This window comes from Bactrocera oleae, chromosome 4 (assembly GCF_042242935.1).
Source record: "Bactrocera oleae isolate idBacOlea1 chromosome 4, idBacOlea1, whole genome shotgun sequence".
Classification (NCBI taxonomy): Eukaryota; Metazoa; Arthropoda; class Insecta; order Diptera; family Tephritidae; genus Bactrocera; species Bactrocera oleae.
In genome coordinates this window covers 10,252,096-10,270,446 of record NC_091538.1, presented here as the reverse complement: position 1 = coordinate 10,270,446, position 18,351 = coordinate 10,252,096, and the positions used below count along the sequence as shown (strand labels likewise).

The following is an 18,351-nucleotide window of genomic DNA, read 5'->3' as shown; positions in this document are numbered from 1 at the left end:
TAAATTGGTACATACATTAAACATATCTTTTTGCCTTTTCTCTAATTTTATTCCATTTTTTTTGTTTGTTTTGTTTTTATTTTTACACTTTCGTGCTTACACGCTTATGTATGTTTGTATATACATATATGTATATAGAACTGCATTTTGCTCGCTCTCGTCAATATTGATAGTAATTATAATAATAATAACATAATAATATTAATAATAATAAAAATAATAGTAATTGTAATAAAAGTGCAAAGCCACGCCCAATGGGGGGGTGTATACAATTGTGATTTTTTTATATTTCTTTTACTAATTATCTCTTTCAAATACATATTCATATGCAAAATTAATAGAAAAAAGCTTCAGAGAAAAACGAGTAAAGAAAATTTGTTTTTTTTTTGTTTTATTTTTTCGAGTAAAATAAGTATGAAACAAATGATTTGTCGTAGCTCTTCAAAATACTTGCATTAAAAACAAAACTTTTATTTTTAAATGATTTTTGTTTTGTTAAAGTAAATTTTAAATTTTTTGGAATTTTCACATTTGTCTGAATATAAATTTTAGTAGTTAAAAGGAGTTAATAAAAAGGCCTCTAAACTTATTTGCTTTGAATAATTTGCCACAAAAACTTTTTATGCTGCAATGGAATTTATTACTATAATTTTTTTAAATTTTTATTACTAATTTTTTTTATTTTAATTTGAATTTTTTTTATTTTAAATGGTTTATTTTTATTTTAATATTTTAATTTTATTTGAATTTTTTAAATTTATTTCAAAATTTTAGCTTTTATTTTTATTTTTACAAAATTTTTTATTTTGTATTTTAAATTCTTTTATTTAATTTTTTTTATTTTTATTTAAATTTTTTTATCTTTATTTAAATTTTTTTACTTTAATTTAAATTTTTTTTAATTTAATTTAATTTTTTTTTAAATATTTTTTTTTTATATATAGTTTATAATTTTTCTAAGCATCCCGCCCGTTTATTTGTAATAGCTTTCGCCTGTAATACCGTCATTTTGTATAGTACGTGGTGTGCGCACAATAAATTCACTGAACTCGGTTTTGTTAAGTGAGTTGTTGTTGGCTGAGTGTAAAGCTTGTGAGATTTTTTATGAAACCATTGCGAAATATGGAAGCTGTATTACACACTTATAAATTATTTTTTATTTGTTTTAAATATTTTCATAAAAAATGTGTTTTAGTTTATTATTTTAATTTTATTTGGTATAATTTTTTTTTTCTTGTTTTTACATAAAATAAAAATTGTTAAAAAAACTTTTAAATTTGCAAAAGGGTGAAGAAATATATACGATATCAAATAATTTCAAACTTTTTTAGAATTTTTTAAAGAATACTGTTTTAATTTCTTTTAGAGTTTTAGTTTTTTAAAACAACACTATTATTTTTGAAAAAAAAAAATTTTTTATCAGTTATGAAATTATTTTTTATTTTGTTTATATTTTATCCTTTTAAATTTGTTTGTTTGTTGTTGTTGTATCAATTTTTTTTATTTAATTATCGGCTACAATTTTTAAGTGTTTTAATTTTAATTATAATATTAATTTCAATTAAATGTAAATTCTTTTCATACATAATTTTGAACAGGATTTTTGTGCACCGCTGCAGCTTGTTTTTTAATTAACTTCTTGTGTTTTATTTTAGCTTTAGTTAAATTGAATTTTATATAATTTTTAACAGCTGACATTAGGGCAGATTGTTTTTTCATTTAATTGATATATTTCATAGTTTTTTTTCGCAGTTTATTGTATTTATTTATTTTGAATTTTTTTGTTTTATTTATTATTTTATAATGTAATTAAGCATTTTTAGTTGCAATAATCTTTTTTAGTTGTGCAAATTACTTTTCTTATATATTTATAATTTTATATATTTTATAAATTATTTCTTATAAGTTTATAAATATTATTATTTCTTAATTATTTTAAACAATTTTATCAAATATTTTTAATTTCATATTTTTCATATATTTTCTTTTATAAGTTTATAAATATTATATTATTATTTCTCAATTATTTTAATTCATTTTATCAAATATTTTTAATTTCATTTTTTTCATAAATTACCTTTTATTAGTTTATAAATATTATTTTTTTTAATTATTTTAATCCATTTTATCAAATATTTTTAATTTCATTTTTTTCAAAAGTTATCTTTTATAAATATTATTATTTTTTCAATTATTTTAATTCATTTTATCAAATATTTTTAATTTCATTTTTTTCATAAATTACCTTTTATAAGTTTATAAATATTATTATTTTCAAAAGTTATCTTTTATAAATATTATTATTTTTTCAATTATTTTAATACATTTTATCAAATATTTTTAATTTCATTTTTTTCAAAAGTTATCTTTTATAAGTTTATAAATATTATTATTTTTTCAATTATTTCAAACAATTTTATTAAACATTTTTAATTTTATATTTTTTATAAGTTGAGAAATATTATTATTTTTGAAACTGTCTATATTATTGTTTTTTGTCTTTATTATTGTTAAAATTTGACTTTATAATTTTGTAATTTCATTTAATTTTGATTTATCCCACGAAAAAACTCGCGCCAGCCCGCTCACTTAACAAACCGTTCAAAATCGCTTGAAAATCATGCGCCACACATATAAAAAAATATCTAATAATTAAAAAATCGCATTTATCAGCTATGCTATAAAAAAGTTTTACCTTCAATTAACATTTATATATTTTTATTTACCAAGAGAATTTCACAAAGAACACCCAAAAATTCTTAAGTGTGTATTTGCGCAGTCTAGTAGTGCATAAGTCCAACGACTTCAAAATTACAAAATTCACACCTAACCCCATTATTAATGCGTAAACTAAATTTCAACGACTTACTGGCTTTATATGGACCACAGGCTCACAGCTTTAGGCCGCTAGACACCTTCACAACGCCGCTTCCATGCATGCAAAAACATTTCTCGCTACAACTCGTCGGTTTTTCGGCTGCTGTTTTGTTTTTACGTACACCTAGTGCAGTTTAGTATAACAATACTGAGCGTATATAGAATTTGAAGCGCTAAAACCATACTTCATTCATAACATTTTGCCATTTCAAAAAAAAGTACCACTTTGTTTTTGTGTTTGTGTTTCAGCTTGTATTTCTCGCAAATAATCATATCACTTCACACTAAGCTCTTCTATAATAATTTACAATTTATTTTAGCTACAAAAATTCACTGGCATAAGCGTGAGCAGGCGTATTACAGCCTACACCCATTATTAGCGCTTATGCTGCTAAACATATACATACATATGCACGTATTTTTGTATGTTTCAACGAAAAAACTTACATCAGTTTAGTATTTCTATTAATTGTGTTGTTTTTGCTCTCTGGCTTTTGTGATTTTGTGAAATTTCATTGCAACTCGCATTTGCTATAATTGTGTCAAAGTACATAGATGTGTTTAATGACGCTTCCAGTCACTGTCGTATATGATTTTTGTAAAAAAAAATTATATTTTTCACACATATGTACATATACATGTATGTATGTGTGTGTGTCTGTATAAATTCAAAAATACTGCCACAAAGAAATGCTGCGCTGTCCCGGCGGTTTCATGTCGGCGCGAGCTGAGTTGCCGCTTGCGCTTGCGCAAACTTACAAAAAAATCGCTATATAAAAATTGTATAGTCAAATGCTGCGCGACAATTCAGTTGTCGTCTAAAGGTGGCGGCTTTAATTACAAAAGTAAACAAAGCACGTAAATTCGCGTCATTTAATAATTGCCGTTAATATGCACTGAATACATACATATGTATATGTGCTATATAAAAAGTTGTCATGGGCGGTTGGCGGCCAACTACATAAACACACAACGTCGTAAGAAATACTTTTTCGGGTAATCTTAGGTAGGCGCCAGCGTTGTTGTTGTTACAAAACCGTTAAGCTCACATAGCAATAACGGCTGCAAGCGTCTATATATGTATATATATATATATATATGAAACACATATGTATTTGTATGTAATTTTGTGCCACTTTACTCAATAAACAATTTATACGCGCTCTCACATACATAATGCTTCTTCTTAACTTTTTCTTTTCGCTAGTAAAGCAGAATTTGCTTGCAATTTACTTTTTGCGTACATAGAATATGCTTTTTATTATTAATATAGTATGTATGTATGTATGTATATATATATTTATATGTATAATTGTTATCATTATTGTTATTGTTGCTGTTGTTGTATAATTTACTTTTACAAAATGCATTGCTATGTCCTATCAACCAAGGTACATATGTACGAATGCGCACGAATGTGCTTACGAGTTGGCATTGAAGGCCACAACACGAATACAATATTATCATCATCAACAAAAGTTCAGTTTCATATATATAATATGTAGATATAACATCGAGTAATTGAAATCGTGCAACATCTATTACACATGCATACATCCATTGGTATATGTATATTTATTTATATATATATATTTATGTATATGTATGTATGTATGTATATCTACAAAATTTTCTTTATACTTATTTAGTCAATACTCTAATTGCTTTTGCTTTTGCTTTGCTTTGCTTTCACTTTACGCCAATTCTTGCCTTCCGTTTAATTGTCACACTCAGCGGTTATTGTTGCCTTTGTTGTGTCTGCTGCAACTGTTGTTGTTGTATTGTTAGCTGCTATATTTGTTGCCTCACCACTAACGCTTTCGTGCTTCGCTGCTGCCCTTACATCTGCTGCGGAGTTGGACTGCATTTGGGGGGTTGTGGAGTTGCTGTTCTTGGTGCCATCCGTTTCATCGGCCGTTGCTGCAACGCCGCTGCTGATAACTGCCGTCACATCAGTTGGAGTTTCCTGCAGATTGAAAACAATTTCAAAAGTTAGGTTAGAAAATGTAACGGTATTTTGAAATTTGTAATAAAAACTAAGCAAAAAAAAAAATTAAAAATGAGTAGTGAGAAATAAATAAGGGAAATTTAAATTTTAAAAGCGGAAAAGAAAAAATATATAAGGGAGAGTAGAATATAAAAATACAAAAAGGAGTGCTTGGGTACTGTAGTCTGAATTCTTATACTTGTATACTATATAACAAGAGTGATAACTGCGGCACATAAAATGTCGACTCTTTTGATAATATTTTTATGAACTGCGTATATTTTTTACATATCTCTTACTTATTATCAATATTGTGATATCATTTTTTTTATTTTGAAAATTAAAATTTGACAACACTGGCAACACTTCAAAAATTGTTTATAACTGTAAAAAATTTTTATTTATTTATTTTTTGAAACCCTTATTCTCTTATTTTATCAATAAATACCAATTAAATTTTTCGAAAAAGTGACAACCATTTGTAAAAGTATTTCCTATGTACAGCGTATATGTATGAAATAACGTCCTCCGTTTGATACCAAATTGTAATAATATACTATTTGTTTTATTTTTTAGTTTAGAAATTAAAATTTTTAAATAGGCGGCAACACTTTTAAAAAGTACATATAACTGTAAACCTTACCGAAAATTTCTTGTTTGAAATCTACATGCCTTTTTATGCCTTATGTCGGCAATATATATGTACATATGTACGTATTAAATTTTCCGAACAAGTGGCAACCTTTCGCAAAAATGTTTCTAGGTACAGAAAATTTAAAAAAAAAAAAAATATATCTACGTATTAAATTTTCCGAACAAGTGGCAACCTTTTGCAAAAATGTTCCTATGTACAGCAAATATTTTTTTAAAAAAATTTTTTCTTTGAAACCAAAACTTTTAAATACATATTTGTTTCTCCAGTTTAGAAATTATTTTTAATAGGTGGCAAGACTTCAAAAAGTGTTGTATTTATAACTGTAAACATTTCTGCACAATTTTTATTTGAAATCCACATCGTTTTGATCTGTATATTTTATCATGAAATACATATGTATGTATGTAAGTATTAAATTTACCACTTTAAAAAAACACTTTAAAAAAAATTTATTTGACAGAAATCTTTTCTAAACTTTATGTTGGCGACCATTTTGATATAAATAATTAATTTTAAAAATTTAACAAGCAACCCTATCAAAAATATATTCGACAGAAATATTTTCTAATTTAGTTAAGATTTATATCCGTTTTTAAATAATAATTAATAAATTTTAATAATTAAATGGAATTATGAAATTCAAACAGTGGCAACGCTTCGCGAATTTATTTTATCATATAAGCGCTCTTCTTTCTAGTAGTTTTTTATATTAACACATTGAATTTTCTGAATATGAGCAAATCCTTCTTGAATCTGTTAAGATTGACGCACATTAGGGTAAGCCCAAATAAAAAATAAAATAATATCGAATTAAAAAACTAATATAAGTTGTTGGGATCATTCAAAGTTTCCCATACAAATAACACATAAAAAAAAATCTGTTTTCATTAAAAATAGCATAACTTTCAAATCGTTTAGACTAAAACTTTTTACTTTGCAGATTCTTGTAGAGCCTAAAATTAGCTAAAAAATATATTTAAAGCTGTTAAGGGAAAAAAAATCAAAATCAATCTAACATACATATTTGTATGTATGTATTTATGAGAAAAGTCGCATAGAAAATGAAATAATAAAGAAACAAAAACTCAAAAGCCACAACAATTAAATTAAATTTTGCTCACCAATTTTGCTTCAACTCGCTGACGTTCATGCATCGCATTTAATAATTCACGCAAATGCTGATTCTCCTTGCGTAGACGTTCACGTTCCATGTCGCGTTCATTGATCTTTGGCTAAACGCAAGCGAAGAGAGGAAAGAAAATGATTTGCGTACAAAATCGAATTGTCATTTAGAAAATGTGGCAATTTATGTTTAACTAGCCAATATAGCAGCATGCGCGTGCTCATTAGCGACACACACACACACACACATATACTGATAAATGCACACTTACCAAAAGTAGTGAAATTTGCGAATTCAACGAGCTGACAATCACATTCAGCGCATGACAGGGCACGCTTGGCTCCAGCGAATTGGCGTGCTGTACGCGATTCGGTCCACAGTGTACGGGCGTACTAATGCTCGTGCTGGTGATTGCCGCATTTGTGGCGAGGGTGGTTAGACTCATTGCCATGGCCATTGGTGTGGTTTGCGTGGAGTTGTCGACCATTGCCAAAGCGCTATTGAGCTTGCTACTCAGTGTCGACTGTAAGGAAGTGAAAAATTAGTGCGTTAAAGATTGATAAATGATATTATGGATTTGTGAAGCAAAATCGCTAAATCATACCAGAGTTTCGTAAGCGTCATTGACTTCCATGTGCTCGTCTGGGGTGTTGGTATCGTTAGTGCTGGTTGTTTCGACTTTTACTGTTACTGTTGCTGTTGTTGTTGCTGCAGTTGTAGTTGCTTCTTTTTCGCCACTAACTGTGGTTGCCTCCACTGCTGTAGTTTTGTCTTCTATCTCTACCGATTTTTGCGTCACGCTATGCTCACTTTGCGGCTCTGCGGCGCCCACTGTACCGGCTGTAGTTGTATCTGTTGTTAAAGCGCTGCCAATTGCTGTTTCTATTACATCCTCCGCTATTTTGCTTTCATTCGTCTCCTTCTTATCACCTTCGTTTGCCATCTCTTCATTCACTTCTAATTTAACTTTATCTTGCTCCGTCTCTGTCTTCATTTTCTCCTCATTTTGTGGTTGCTCCGATTCGTCCTCTTTTGTATTCACAGTTTCTTCTGTATGTTTAGTAATCAACTGCTCGGTAGTCGCCGACTCGTTAACGTGATCCTCATTAAGCGCCTGTGTCACCTCATCGGCGGATTCTTCGGGAATGCTGTCGGCACTAATGGTACTCTGGCGTTTCACCAATTCGGCCATGCTCGTTTGCGTCACAACCGTTGTGGCGGTTTCCTCTGCAAGCGTCGTATTTACGATCGTTGCATTGGAAGCACTCTTTTCCTCCTCCTGTTGTTGTTGCTGCTGTTGTTGTTGTTGTATTGCGGCCGGCGGTGGCGGTAATGGCGGTGGTTTAAAACTGCCTGCCGGTGGTGGCAAAGGCGGCGGTGGGGATGAAGCTTTGGGCACCTTCGTAGCGAGCGTCGGTGGTAGTGCCGGCAGTCGCAGTTCATCGATCTCACAATATCCATCGTCATCTTCGTGTATGTCCTCGTCCATCAACGCATTTTGTAGCACGGTGCGTACGCTGCTGACCGCTTTGGCGGTGGGTGTCTGCTGTTGTGCAATCTGCTTATTAGGCGGCGGTAGTGGTGGTGGTATATCTGCAGCTGACACGCTACCGTTCACTGCTATTTGTGTTGTAGTCGACGAGCCAGTCGAATTCATGGTTGTTGTTGACGACGAATTCGAGGAGGGGGCCGTCAACGGCGTCAGCGGCCGTTGGCTGTGATGATGGTGTTGCTGCTGTTGTTTTTCATGACATTGATCACAAACAGCTGTTGACACAGCGGATATCTCTTGTTCGGGCGTCACATGCATATACTCATTGAGTACCTCGGTTAGCGATTGCACCTGCGCGTATGCTGCTAACGCAATGTCGGCGCTGTCTTTGGGCGCTTCCGGCATCGCCGCTATGTCGACGATCTCATTGAAGTGCTCCACCGGCAGCCGGAACATATCACAAATTATCTTCTGCTTTTCCAGCAGGCCGTCACGTATGGAGACGTCCAGACGACGCAACCGCTCGGCTGGCGTGAGTACCGGTTCGGCGGTATGTGCCGGACTAATGCTGATCTGTATGGCGGTGGGTTCGACCAATGGCGGCGACGACTGCATCAACGTGCGCGTATTATTCGAATTGTTTGAGTAGACAATGCTGGCGCTATCACGCTTAGAACCGCTGCCAATGCCAGCGCCACTGGCATTTGAGCCGAACTCATCAGCGCCGGCGCCCGCATTATGACCATTTGCCTGACGTGCAGATTGTGTGTGACGTAGTGTTACGCTTGCGTTTTCATAACCGCCATTATTATTGTTCGCCTCCCCACAGCTGCGCGTCGACATGGTGCGATTAACGGCAGCCGATGAAGACGATAGCGATGCTGTGGAGGCAGACGATATGGCGGCCGACGATGAGCCAATCGAAGGTGATAGCTCGTTGTGACTGAGTCGCATTTTGTGGTCGGCGCTGCCTGCGGTTGACGTACTCTCACGACGACCATTGCGTAACTGTACATTGTGTTGGTCGTTATTGTTATTGTTGTTGACATTTACCGAGGTCGCTGTAGCGACAGGCATCATTGGCGCCAACGGTGTGGTTGTGACGGTGGCGATAGCCGAGGCGGGCTGCGGTCGCTCCGGTGTGAGTTCAAGTGACTCCTTTGTATTGGAATGCGGTAGGGTGACGATCGCTGGGTCATCGACTGGCTCATGATTGGCGTTCTTCGAGCGTGGTTTGTACTGTTCGGCGGCGTCGGAAATATGTTTGAACCACCTGTAGGAGAGTTAAGAATGCAAGCGTTGGATTAGTGAAAGTTAAAGCGAATAATGTGTGTGTAAAAGTTTATAGTTTGTAGGTGGAAGGCTTCAAAAGTAGCTGAGCGTTGCAATATTGACATATAAATAATTTAATAATAATTTTCTAATACTATATAATAAATTAAACTTGAAATTATATGAATATTTGCATAGTCTGTTTTTTTTTTCTCTCGTTTGCTCTACCTTGACACCAAAGACGCACGTCGTCCGCCGCCTGTGGCACTCGTGTTGCTGCCGCCATTGTTGGTGGCCTCATTGAAGCTGCCACGTCGGCGCTCCTTCTTGCTTTGTCCCTTGCTGGGCGTCACATTGAGACTGTTGTTATCGCCGTTGCTGTGATGACTGTTATTTTTACTGCCGGTTAGCAGCAATGAACCGTTACAGAGGCTCTTGCGGCGTACACCGCTGAAAATGTCATCGGGCGAGAGAAAATTCATTTTCATGCGTGTTGCTTTGGTTTACCGAAGGTGTTGGTTTTTCAGGCACAAAGCTGATGCTGAAGAAATCTACAGCGTTTGCTGTTTTTCTCACTTTTAAACACTTTTAGCGCATAGCTTTAACGGCGTTGTTAATAATTATTGATTTTTTTAAATTTAATATATAACTTTTCCGGTTTGAAAAACTATAATAATTGAGAAGGTTTTGTAGGTTAGATCGATTGCTATAACACATATAACGACACCGGATACTTATGTTATGCAATTTGCACCCAATTTTTTATTGCAAATAATATATATTTTTAATTTTGTGTGAAATTTTGTTTTTATTTATTTTTTGATAGTTTTATATACTTTAAAGGCAATTGTCGCCATAATTCCATTCTTATACCAAGATCCCTCAACTAAGTCACTAATCTTATCTCCAAAACACCAGTAGTCAACGAAATTAAGATTTTCTTCGTCAATATTAAGAAAAATTAAATGTCTTTCAGAAAATTGGAGAAAATATATATTTTTGTGTGTTCTTAGCAGTGTTACAAATAATGCTTGAATTAGCATTTAAAAAAAAAAGTTTAATCACACACACCGAATTGAAAAAAAATTAAATAAAAATTAAATTTTAAATCTTTAATCATAAACCTTGAATTAAAAATTAAATTAAAATCATTCCAATATCGGGATTAAAAAATGAAAATATAATTTTTAATTCAAAATTTTTGAATTCAAAAATTTGCAACCCTGTTTCCCAGCGAGCAATTATAGTAATATATGCATTTCCCTTCTAATAATAATTTTTAATTCTAATAACTATTTAATTAATTATTACGTCATATTGTTGATTTTGGTTTGAAAATGAAGCGCCAAAATATATGCTTTTAAATTATAAATTTATAGAAAGTGTTGCCTACATTTAGGCGCTTTCGTAATAGTTTCGAATTATTCTCTGTAGAGTACAATTTAAGTAGTATGAATACATGCACAACTCATTTCTTAAAGTTACAATTAGCTACTAGCTAATATCAAACTAGTGATTTTGAAATAACTGCGAGAATTCGATTAAATAAAATTTGCTAAGATTTTTTTAAAAGTACATTCTTCATTATGGTTTTGGCTGTAAATTATGTTATTGATAATTGAGCAGCTCTAAGCCAATAAAATAGCTTCGATCTGCTTTAAAGATACAGTCATCATTACGGCTGGTGGCTATAAAGTATGGCTGTTTAAAAAGCCAAGACATCAACCAAAATGTGTACAAAGTATTGCCTACATTTCGGCGCATTTGAAAAATATGCAGACTACTCTCTCAAGTGCACAAATAAGAATTAATAAATACACTACATATTGCTGGCAGATAAAATTAGCGACTAGCTAGCTGTAAAAGAAAGCTTTTCGGTTATAATCGGAAATCGTTTAGTTCAAAATTGCTTATTATTGATTAATAAACTCAATCATTATGGCTTGTGTCTATGAAATATGATATATTCAACTGCGTACAACACACGAACGAATAGAAGAGCATTAAAATTAGCTCAGGCAAAGGAAACCAAAGTGAATTCAACAGCATGTTCTTTTGCGAGTAATGGCGAATACTTGTCGGAATCTTCGTCGAATTTTTACAATACAGTTTCTAATACATTTCATTTCAGCTTATCATTTACTGACAACTGCAATAGTAATATTGCAATAACAATACCATATACACCACTTGCACTCCACAGGCACACACAAACACCACATATATATACCCCAACCGATATTCCTTTCAAAAGCCATTTAAATTCAATTTGTGAGCGGTTGCCAGCTGTTACTGCAGCTATTACGCGCTGCTGCTGCAATTGCTGCCTGGGAAATTGGCAAAGCAATATGCGTTGTTGTATGCGTACGTTGAACTGTGACATCGTTAGTCAATGAGTGAATGAATGAATGGCTAAATGGATAAGTGAATTAAGGCATTACGCGAATGGCAACGCATCATAATTCGCACGTTAAATTGCTATTTATGTATTTATAATTCCCAAACAAATTATCGCAAATAGCAGAGAAAGTAAAAGACATATATTTTATCTGTGTATATCTATATATACATATAAAATAAAATATTGGTATGATAATTAAAGCCATGTGCTGTGTGGGTGAATTTCATTTGCATTTAATTTCGAACACTTTATTCTTACGAGTGCAAATAACAAAGCAGCCAAATATTCTGCGAATCTTGAAAAGATCTGCATTAAAATGAATGTTCTTATAGCTGTTGGTGTTTTAATCTACATATTTTCCATATTTCGCAGTTTTCAATGCGTTTTCTAGCGTAAATTACTATATTTATTTATTTATATTTCCATAAATGTATTCCTGTGTAAATAAGCGTGCAACTTGAGGCAACTTTCTTACAACGGCAATTTCCGAACGGAAAATGAACTAGTACACAAAACACTGGACTTGTGCGAATTATAAAATTTTTTGTGAATTTTTTTTATAATTGATTAAAAGCATATGCATTATATTAATTTCTTCGTTTTCTCCAAAAATGTAATATTATTTTAATATTATTTTTATTATTATTATTATTACTATTAATATTATTATTATTATTGTACTATTAATATTATTATTATTATTGTACTATTAATATTATTATTATTATTGTACTATTAATATTATTATTATTATTATATATATTATTCTTATTATCAATTTATCTTATTTAATTTTAGTCCAAAAATTTGAAAAAATCGAAATTTTTTTGTAGTATTTCCATAGTTTAGATAAATTTCTACCTAAAATGATTTTTCAAAATTCAAATTGATTTGAAAATTACAGTCGTTTTAGTTTTTGGATATCTTGGCCAGTCTTAGTCTTAACTTGAACGCGTTTTCTTCGAAATCACTTCTTTCGATGCGGTCGACACGATATCTCAAGTTCTAATCGTTCGGTTTACACAAATTTCGCATGAATATTCTTAAAATATCTCATTATCGTATGAAAAAATTAAAATTTCTTGTTTGAAATATTATTTAAAAATTCGGGAAATTCTTACTTTTAAGTAGGCACCATTTTATGCAAAAATTAGTGATTTAAAGTCAATTAATAACCTGTCTGAAATGCTTATAAGACTGGATGGATATGGATATGGAGTACTAATTTAGTCAATTATAACTGCTAAATTGACTTCTAGTTGAGTCACTTAATTGCTTGTGAAACGCTTCTAAGAAGTTTGGCACTAATTTAGTCAATTAGTAAATTGAGTACGGGAATGGCTAATTGAATCAATTAAAAACTGAAACGCTTATAAAAAGTCAAACCACTAATCAGTTAATTATAATTAGTAAATTTTGAGCGTAAATTGCTAATTGAGTCAATTAAAAACTGAAACGCTTATAAAAAGTCAAACCACTAATTTAGTTAATTATAATTAGTAAATTTTGTGCGTAAATTGCTAATTGAGTCAATAGAGAGCCTGTCTGAAACGCTCATAAAAAAATCGAGTATCGAATCGTGTAGCTTAGCCAAAATCAAACAATTTGAATAAAACCCCAGTAATGTTAATATATATTACAACCGGTGGCACATCTTAGATTCGCAGACAGAATTTTATAATTGATGAGATTTTCTTCTAAAAATTAATGGAATGTTCAAGAAATATTTTGCAAAGCATTACCAAGTACCCTTACTTATACATTCTTACAACTTTTGCAAACTTTGCAATTGCACTTGAAACTTGCAATCTACATTACAAAAACAAATGAAAAAAAGCAACACATTGCTTTCTTCTCAAAAAGTTTTAAGCAGCACTTTTTAATTAATAAACGTTATGTGTGGCATAACAGTTGAGTGCGAAATTAGGTTTGCGGCGAAAGCAACAAGAACCAGTTGAATGAAGGCCAAAGCGATGTTCGATTGCCTTGACTAATAAATTATGTAGCGTTTGTCGTCAAATAACTGTCAAATCGAGTGAGTTGCGAAGGTCCTCTGCAAATTATTGATCACGTGCTTAATTGAAATCATTCATACACATTTAGATGGCGTGAAATTTTAATGAAATTAAACAAAAGACACAGTTCGAGTGTTGCAATTTTAGTGTGGAGAAATTCTTTTGCTGTTCTGATGGTGATGATTTCTCATTGAACTTTGAGCACATACCCGCTGTACATATGTATAAATAGTCTGTCAGCATTTTCTTCAGCAAAAAGAAGTACAGCAGTTCAGCAGGGAATCAAAAACCCAAATCAAATCGATTATTATATCCACAAATATTCACACATTACTTTGTGTTTGTATTTATTTGTATGAGTTGATCTAGTTAATGGCACGCAAATCAGGTCTAATAATTTGCAGTTGTGTTTCAATATTTCAAACGAATTTTCAAAAACGTATGAATATATGAAAATATTTATAAATTGGGACTACAAAAGTGGAATTACGAAATTATTTGCTTAAAAAATGCTCGCACCACATGCTAGAATTGCTCAGAACAGTGTGCCCAGCCAATCAACCGAGTGTCGAATTGTTTTATAAAACGAAAAAATTTGAATTATGATTATTTATAAATACTGAAAATCGACAAAGACGTAAAAAAAAAACAAGAAAAAACTGATAATTTTGTAATATTTTGAAGTTCAAGTGGAGGCCAAATCAAAATCATCAGCGACAAGAACGGTCGATAAACTGCCAAAACTAAACGATGGGTGGCGTTGAAAGCCGAAATCAACTGCGCGCTGTGCTCGAATAACATTATGTGGGCGTCAATATTGTTGCTGGTGAGCGCGCTGGTTATAGCAATAATATCAAAAAGGAAAATAATAATACGATATAGTGAAAATTAGAAGACATTTTGAGAAAGAAAAAGAAATAAAAAAAAATCTACAGCTCTATGCATTTACGTTAGGGTAGTACTTAAAAATTTAATGATTTTTTTATTTCAATTTGGCTGCCCAAACGGCATTACATATATATTTCAAACACAATTTCGGAACGATCGCATGTTTGGTGAGCGTTATTGTCACTATCATTCAACAGCTAATTTTTTAACCCGAGTTGTAGACTTCTATATAGTAACTATATAATTAATAGCTAATAATACATGCTTTTATTAAACGAGGTGCAATGTTCTGTCTGCAGTTTAATCTAAACTTGGAAGCAACATTTTTATGATATATTTTTAAATGATATATAAAAAAAATATTTCCTACATTTAAGCACCATCTTAATGTCCATAAAAGATCCATATATATATATATATAATATAAAATTTTTGTTTTTGTAATGTGTTGACTAGTCGCGACGTTCGCCAAAGTGGAAATGCGTCATTGAGCTTAGGTACAGCAGCGATTCGCTGGAGCGCAATAAGACTAGGCTGACGGAATTCTAAAAAGTTTAAATTAAGTTAAAAGATAAATAAATATGCGAATTTGTTTAAAATTATCTAGTTAAAACTGCTTTAATATGTGAAAGGGTGAATGATAAACAATTGGGTGTGCAATCGCATCCTCTATTCAGCCAACGTAAATTCTTGATGCTCGGCCAATAGTTTTTGGTCACGTACTATCTATTTACTATCACGCAAATCAATGACGTTAATGTGCTGTGAAATACTAGGAATAATATGAATTTTGAAACAAAACACCTTGCTAAAAACACTTTATTCTTGTTACCTTCTCCCCGATGAGAAGTATTTATATCAGTATAAAATTTATAACGTAATAATCTCTCCTAGTAAAAAATTCCATAGTAAAAAATTGTTGCTCAATGACCGAAAATATATTGATTTTAGCCTTTTGAAACTGTATGCGACTAAAGAAAAAATGTTGCCTACTTTTAGGGTGTTCACTCAATTACCATATCGAAGACGCACACCCAATTAGGTATTGCGATAATTGAGTAATTTTCGAATTAAAAAAAATTTAATTAAGAAAAAGTGTTTACAGCAGCGTTTTAATATAAAGTGTTTATTTCTTGTTCTTGAATTTTCATATATAGAAGTAAGAAATATATTTCAATTAAATTTCCTTCAAGAAATTGGCAAAAATTGGGGAACCACATAAAAAATACTTAAAGTGGACAAAAGAAAATTTGACGAATATTTTATTTTAAAGATAACTTGCGATGGAATTAGTGAATCATAAATAAGTAAGTCATCTATTCGAAGTAATGAACCTGACATTTTTGCACACGAAGACAAACTAACAGTTATTTTCAAAAAAAAAAAAAAAATTTGTCTTCGAAAAAGAAAATAAGAAAAATTAATATACAATCTTACAAATTGCGTTCATAAGCAGTAAAATAAATTTTTCTTTTCAAAAATTTTACCAAAAGTAATAAAAAAATTTATTATTTTTATAATTTATAATTTATATTTCATTTTATTTATTATTATTTTTTTATTAATTTTTAATATTGTTTAATGTTTTAAAAATTTTATTATATATATTTTTTATTACTTTCCATATTATTTTATTGTTTTTTAGAACTTTTTATATATTTTTTATTTTTAATATTTTTTAATATTTCTCATATTTTTAATATTTTATAATATTTTCTAATATTTTGTATTATTTTTTATTATTTTTTAATATTTTTTAATATTTTTTAATATTTTTAATATTATTTAAATTTTATTAATTATTATTGAAAACTGAGGCGTTCTCTTTAAACATCGGACACAGTTTGAAAAGCATATGAAAATATGTATTTTATACTTCTGCGCAATTGAAATGATATCTCAAATAAATTATATTAATTAATAGTAAAATGTTTGTCAAATTAAAAATGAACATATATCAATAATTACTAAGCGAATACACACCAAATAATTTGAGGATGTGTGTATGTGTGTGTCACGCCAGTTTGCAGGCAAAATGTGAACGGCCACATGGTCGTCTCGACAGCCACAAATTATGAAAATGCCGTCATTGCTGTCACGTCAACGCCTTAGTCATACACACACACACTAACACACAGACATGCAGTGTAGCTGCTTGCCAGCGCATAAAATACATTTCTTTTAAATATTTTTCAAATAACAATTAGTTATGCCAAAGAAAATATAAATAAAGCACTTGAGTATAAATATATACAATATACTTATATACAATATAGCGCAGAATATATTTGAGACTTCCGCTAATTGGACCCTGAACACGTTCAAAGCGTTATATACAGTTTGCCGGCACGAGGAACAATCAACTGATTATGAGTATGTGGTGTGTCGTGCACGGTGTGTACGTGGCGTATGAGTAATTTTCGTGAAATTTTTGTGGGCTTGAATAAAGCGGCCACCTACATGCAAATCTATATATCAGGAATGTAATTAAGAATAAAATATTCAATGTTTAACAACACATCGATACTATAAGAATTCTATACACACACACACATACATACATTTTAGTGATTTTTTATTTAATCACACACGCGTGAGCTCTTAACATAATATATATGAATGTATGTATGCACGCAATTATTTGTTATTTTTTGTTGTTACTTTGGCAACATATACGTGAGACACACACACCTCATAACACTTATGTTCGCATACATATAAACACTTTTGTAATTATATACAATTTTTTTGTATTTTTTTTTCATTTTTTTTTTTTGAGTAACGGCATAAATATGTCATATTCACTTTATCGCAATTTGTTATAATTGTTTTTGCGGGTTTTTTTTATCGCATTTTACTTATTTTTCGCTACATCTTAGAATATTAAGTGCTTTCCTTTTGATTTTTAACGCGCCCATATTTGACGGACGGGCCTTCAAGTAACAAGCGACAGCACTGTCTACACAACATAAATAAACATATGTTTGCGTTTGATGTAGTCACGTTTTATTTACTCATTTATTTAGTAAGCATTCGTTTTGTGAAAATTATGTTTGTCTACTTGAAATGATAAAATTTAAAAGTATTAAATATATGTAACAGGTGAGACGCATCAAACAAAAAAATTCACGGAAATGAGTTTTTTTTGCAGGCAGATGTTGGATGTTAATGGAACGAAAGAAAATGTATATATTGAAGGGTGTTACAATGGAATGTCAGCCATCAAGTATAATGTAATCATGAAAAAATAATTTTTATGAAGATATTTATCTTTATTTTGATAGGTCAGTTTGTATGGCAGAAGATAGCTATAGTAGTCCGATCTGAATTTTTGCGCAAATTGTAGCGTTGCTTTAAATAATAATCTATGTCAAATTTTATGAAAATATTTCTTCAAATAAAAAAGTTTGCCATACAGGAACTTGATTTGGCTTGGTGAGTTTGTATGGCAGCTATATGCTATAGTGTTCCGATCTGAAAAATTTCTTCCGAGATTGCAGTATTACTTTGCACAATAATCTTTGCCAAATTTCGTGCAGATATCTAGTCTAATAAAATAGTTTATATCAAGTTTAGTAAGGCAGTGTGGCAACTTACTAAGACTTTTTCTGGCAACTTTTAGTTTATTACTGTTGAAATTT

At 31.0% G+C, this 18,351-nt stretch overlaps 1 protein-coding gene across 4 annotated transcripts in view; it reads right to left on the bottom strand.

Moving 5' to 3' along the window:
• Positions 1-3,102: 3,102 nt before the first annotated feature.
• RhoGEF2 (Rho guanine nucleotide exchange factor 2) overlaps positions 3,103-18,351 on the bottom strand; it is a 230,186-nt gene continuing 214,937 nt past the window's right edge. For 3 of the 4 annotated variants that reach the window (XM_036374967.2, XM_036374975.2, XM_036374974.2), the window contains 4 exons: positions 7,247-9,407; positions 6,914-7,165; positions 6,641-6,751; positions 3,103-4,843 (listed from right to left, as the gene is read on the bottom strand). In XM_036374967.2, coding sequence (XP_036230860.2) covers positions 4,595-4,843; positions 6,641-6,751; positions 6,914-7,165; positions 7,247-9,407 — 2,773 coding nt within the window. In that variant the 3' untranslated portion in view covers positions 3,103-4,594. The remainder of the gene's footprint in view (positions 4,844-6,640; positions 6,752-6,913; positions 7,166-7,246; positions 9,408-18,351) is intronic. The other variant, XM_070108070.1, reaches the window with a different exon arrangement.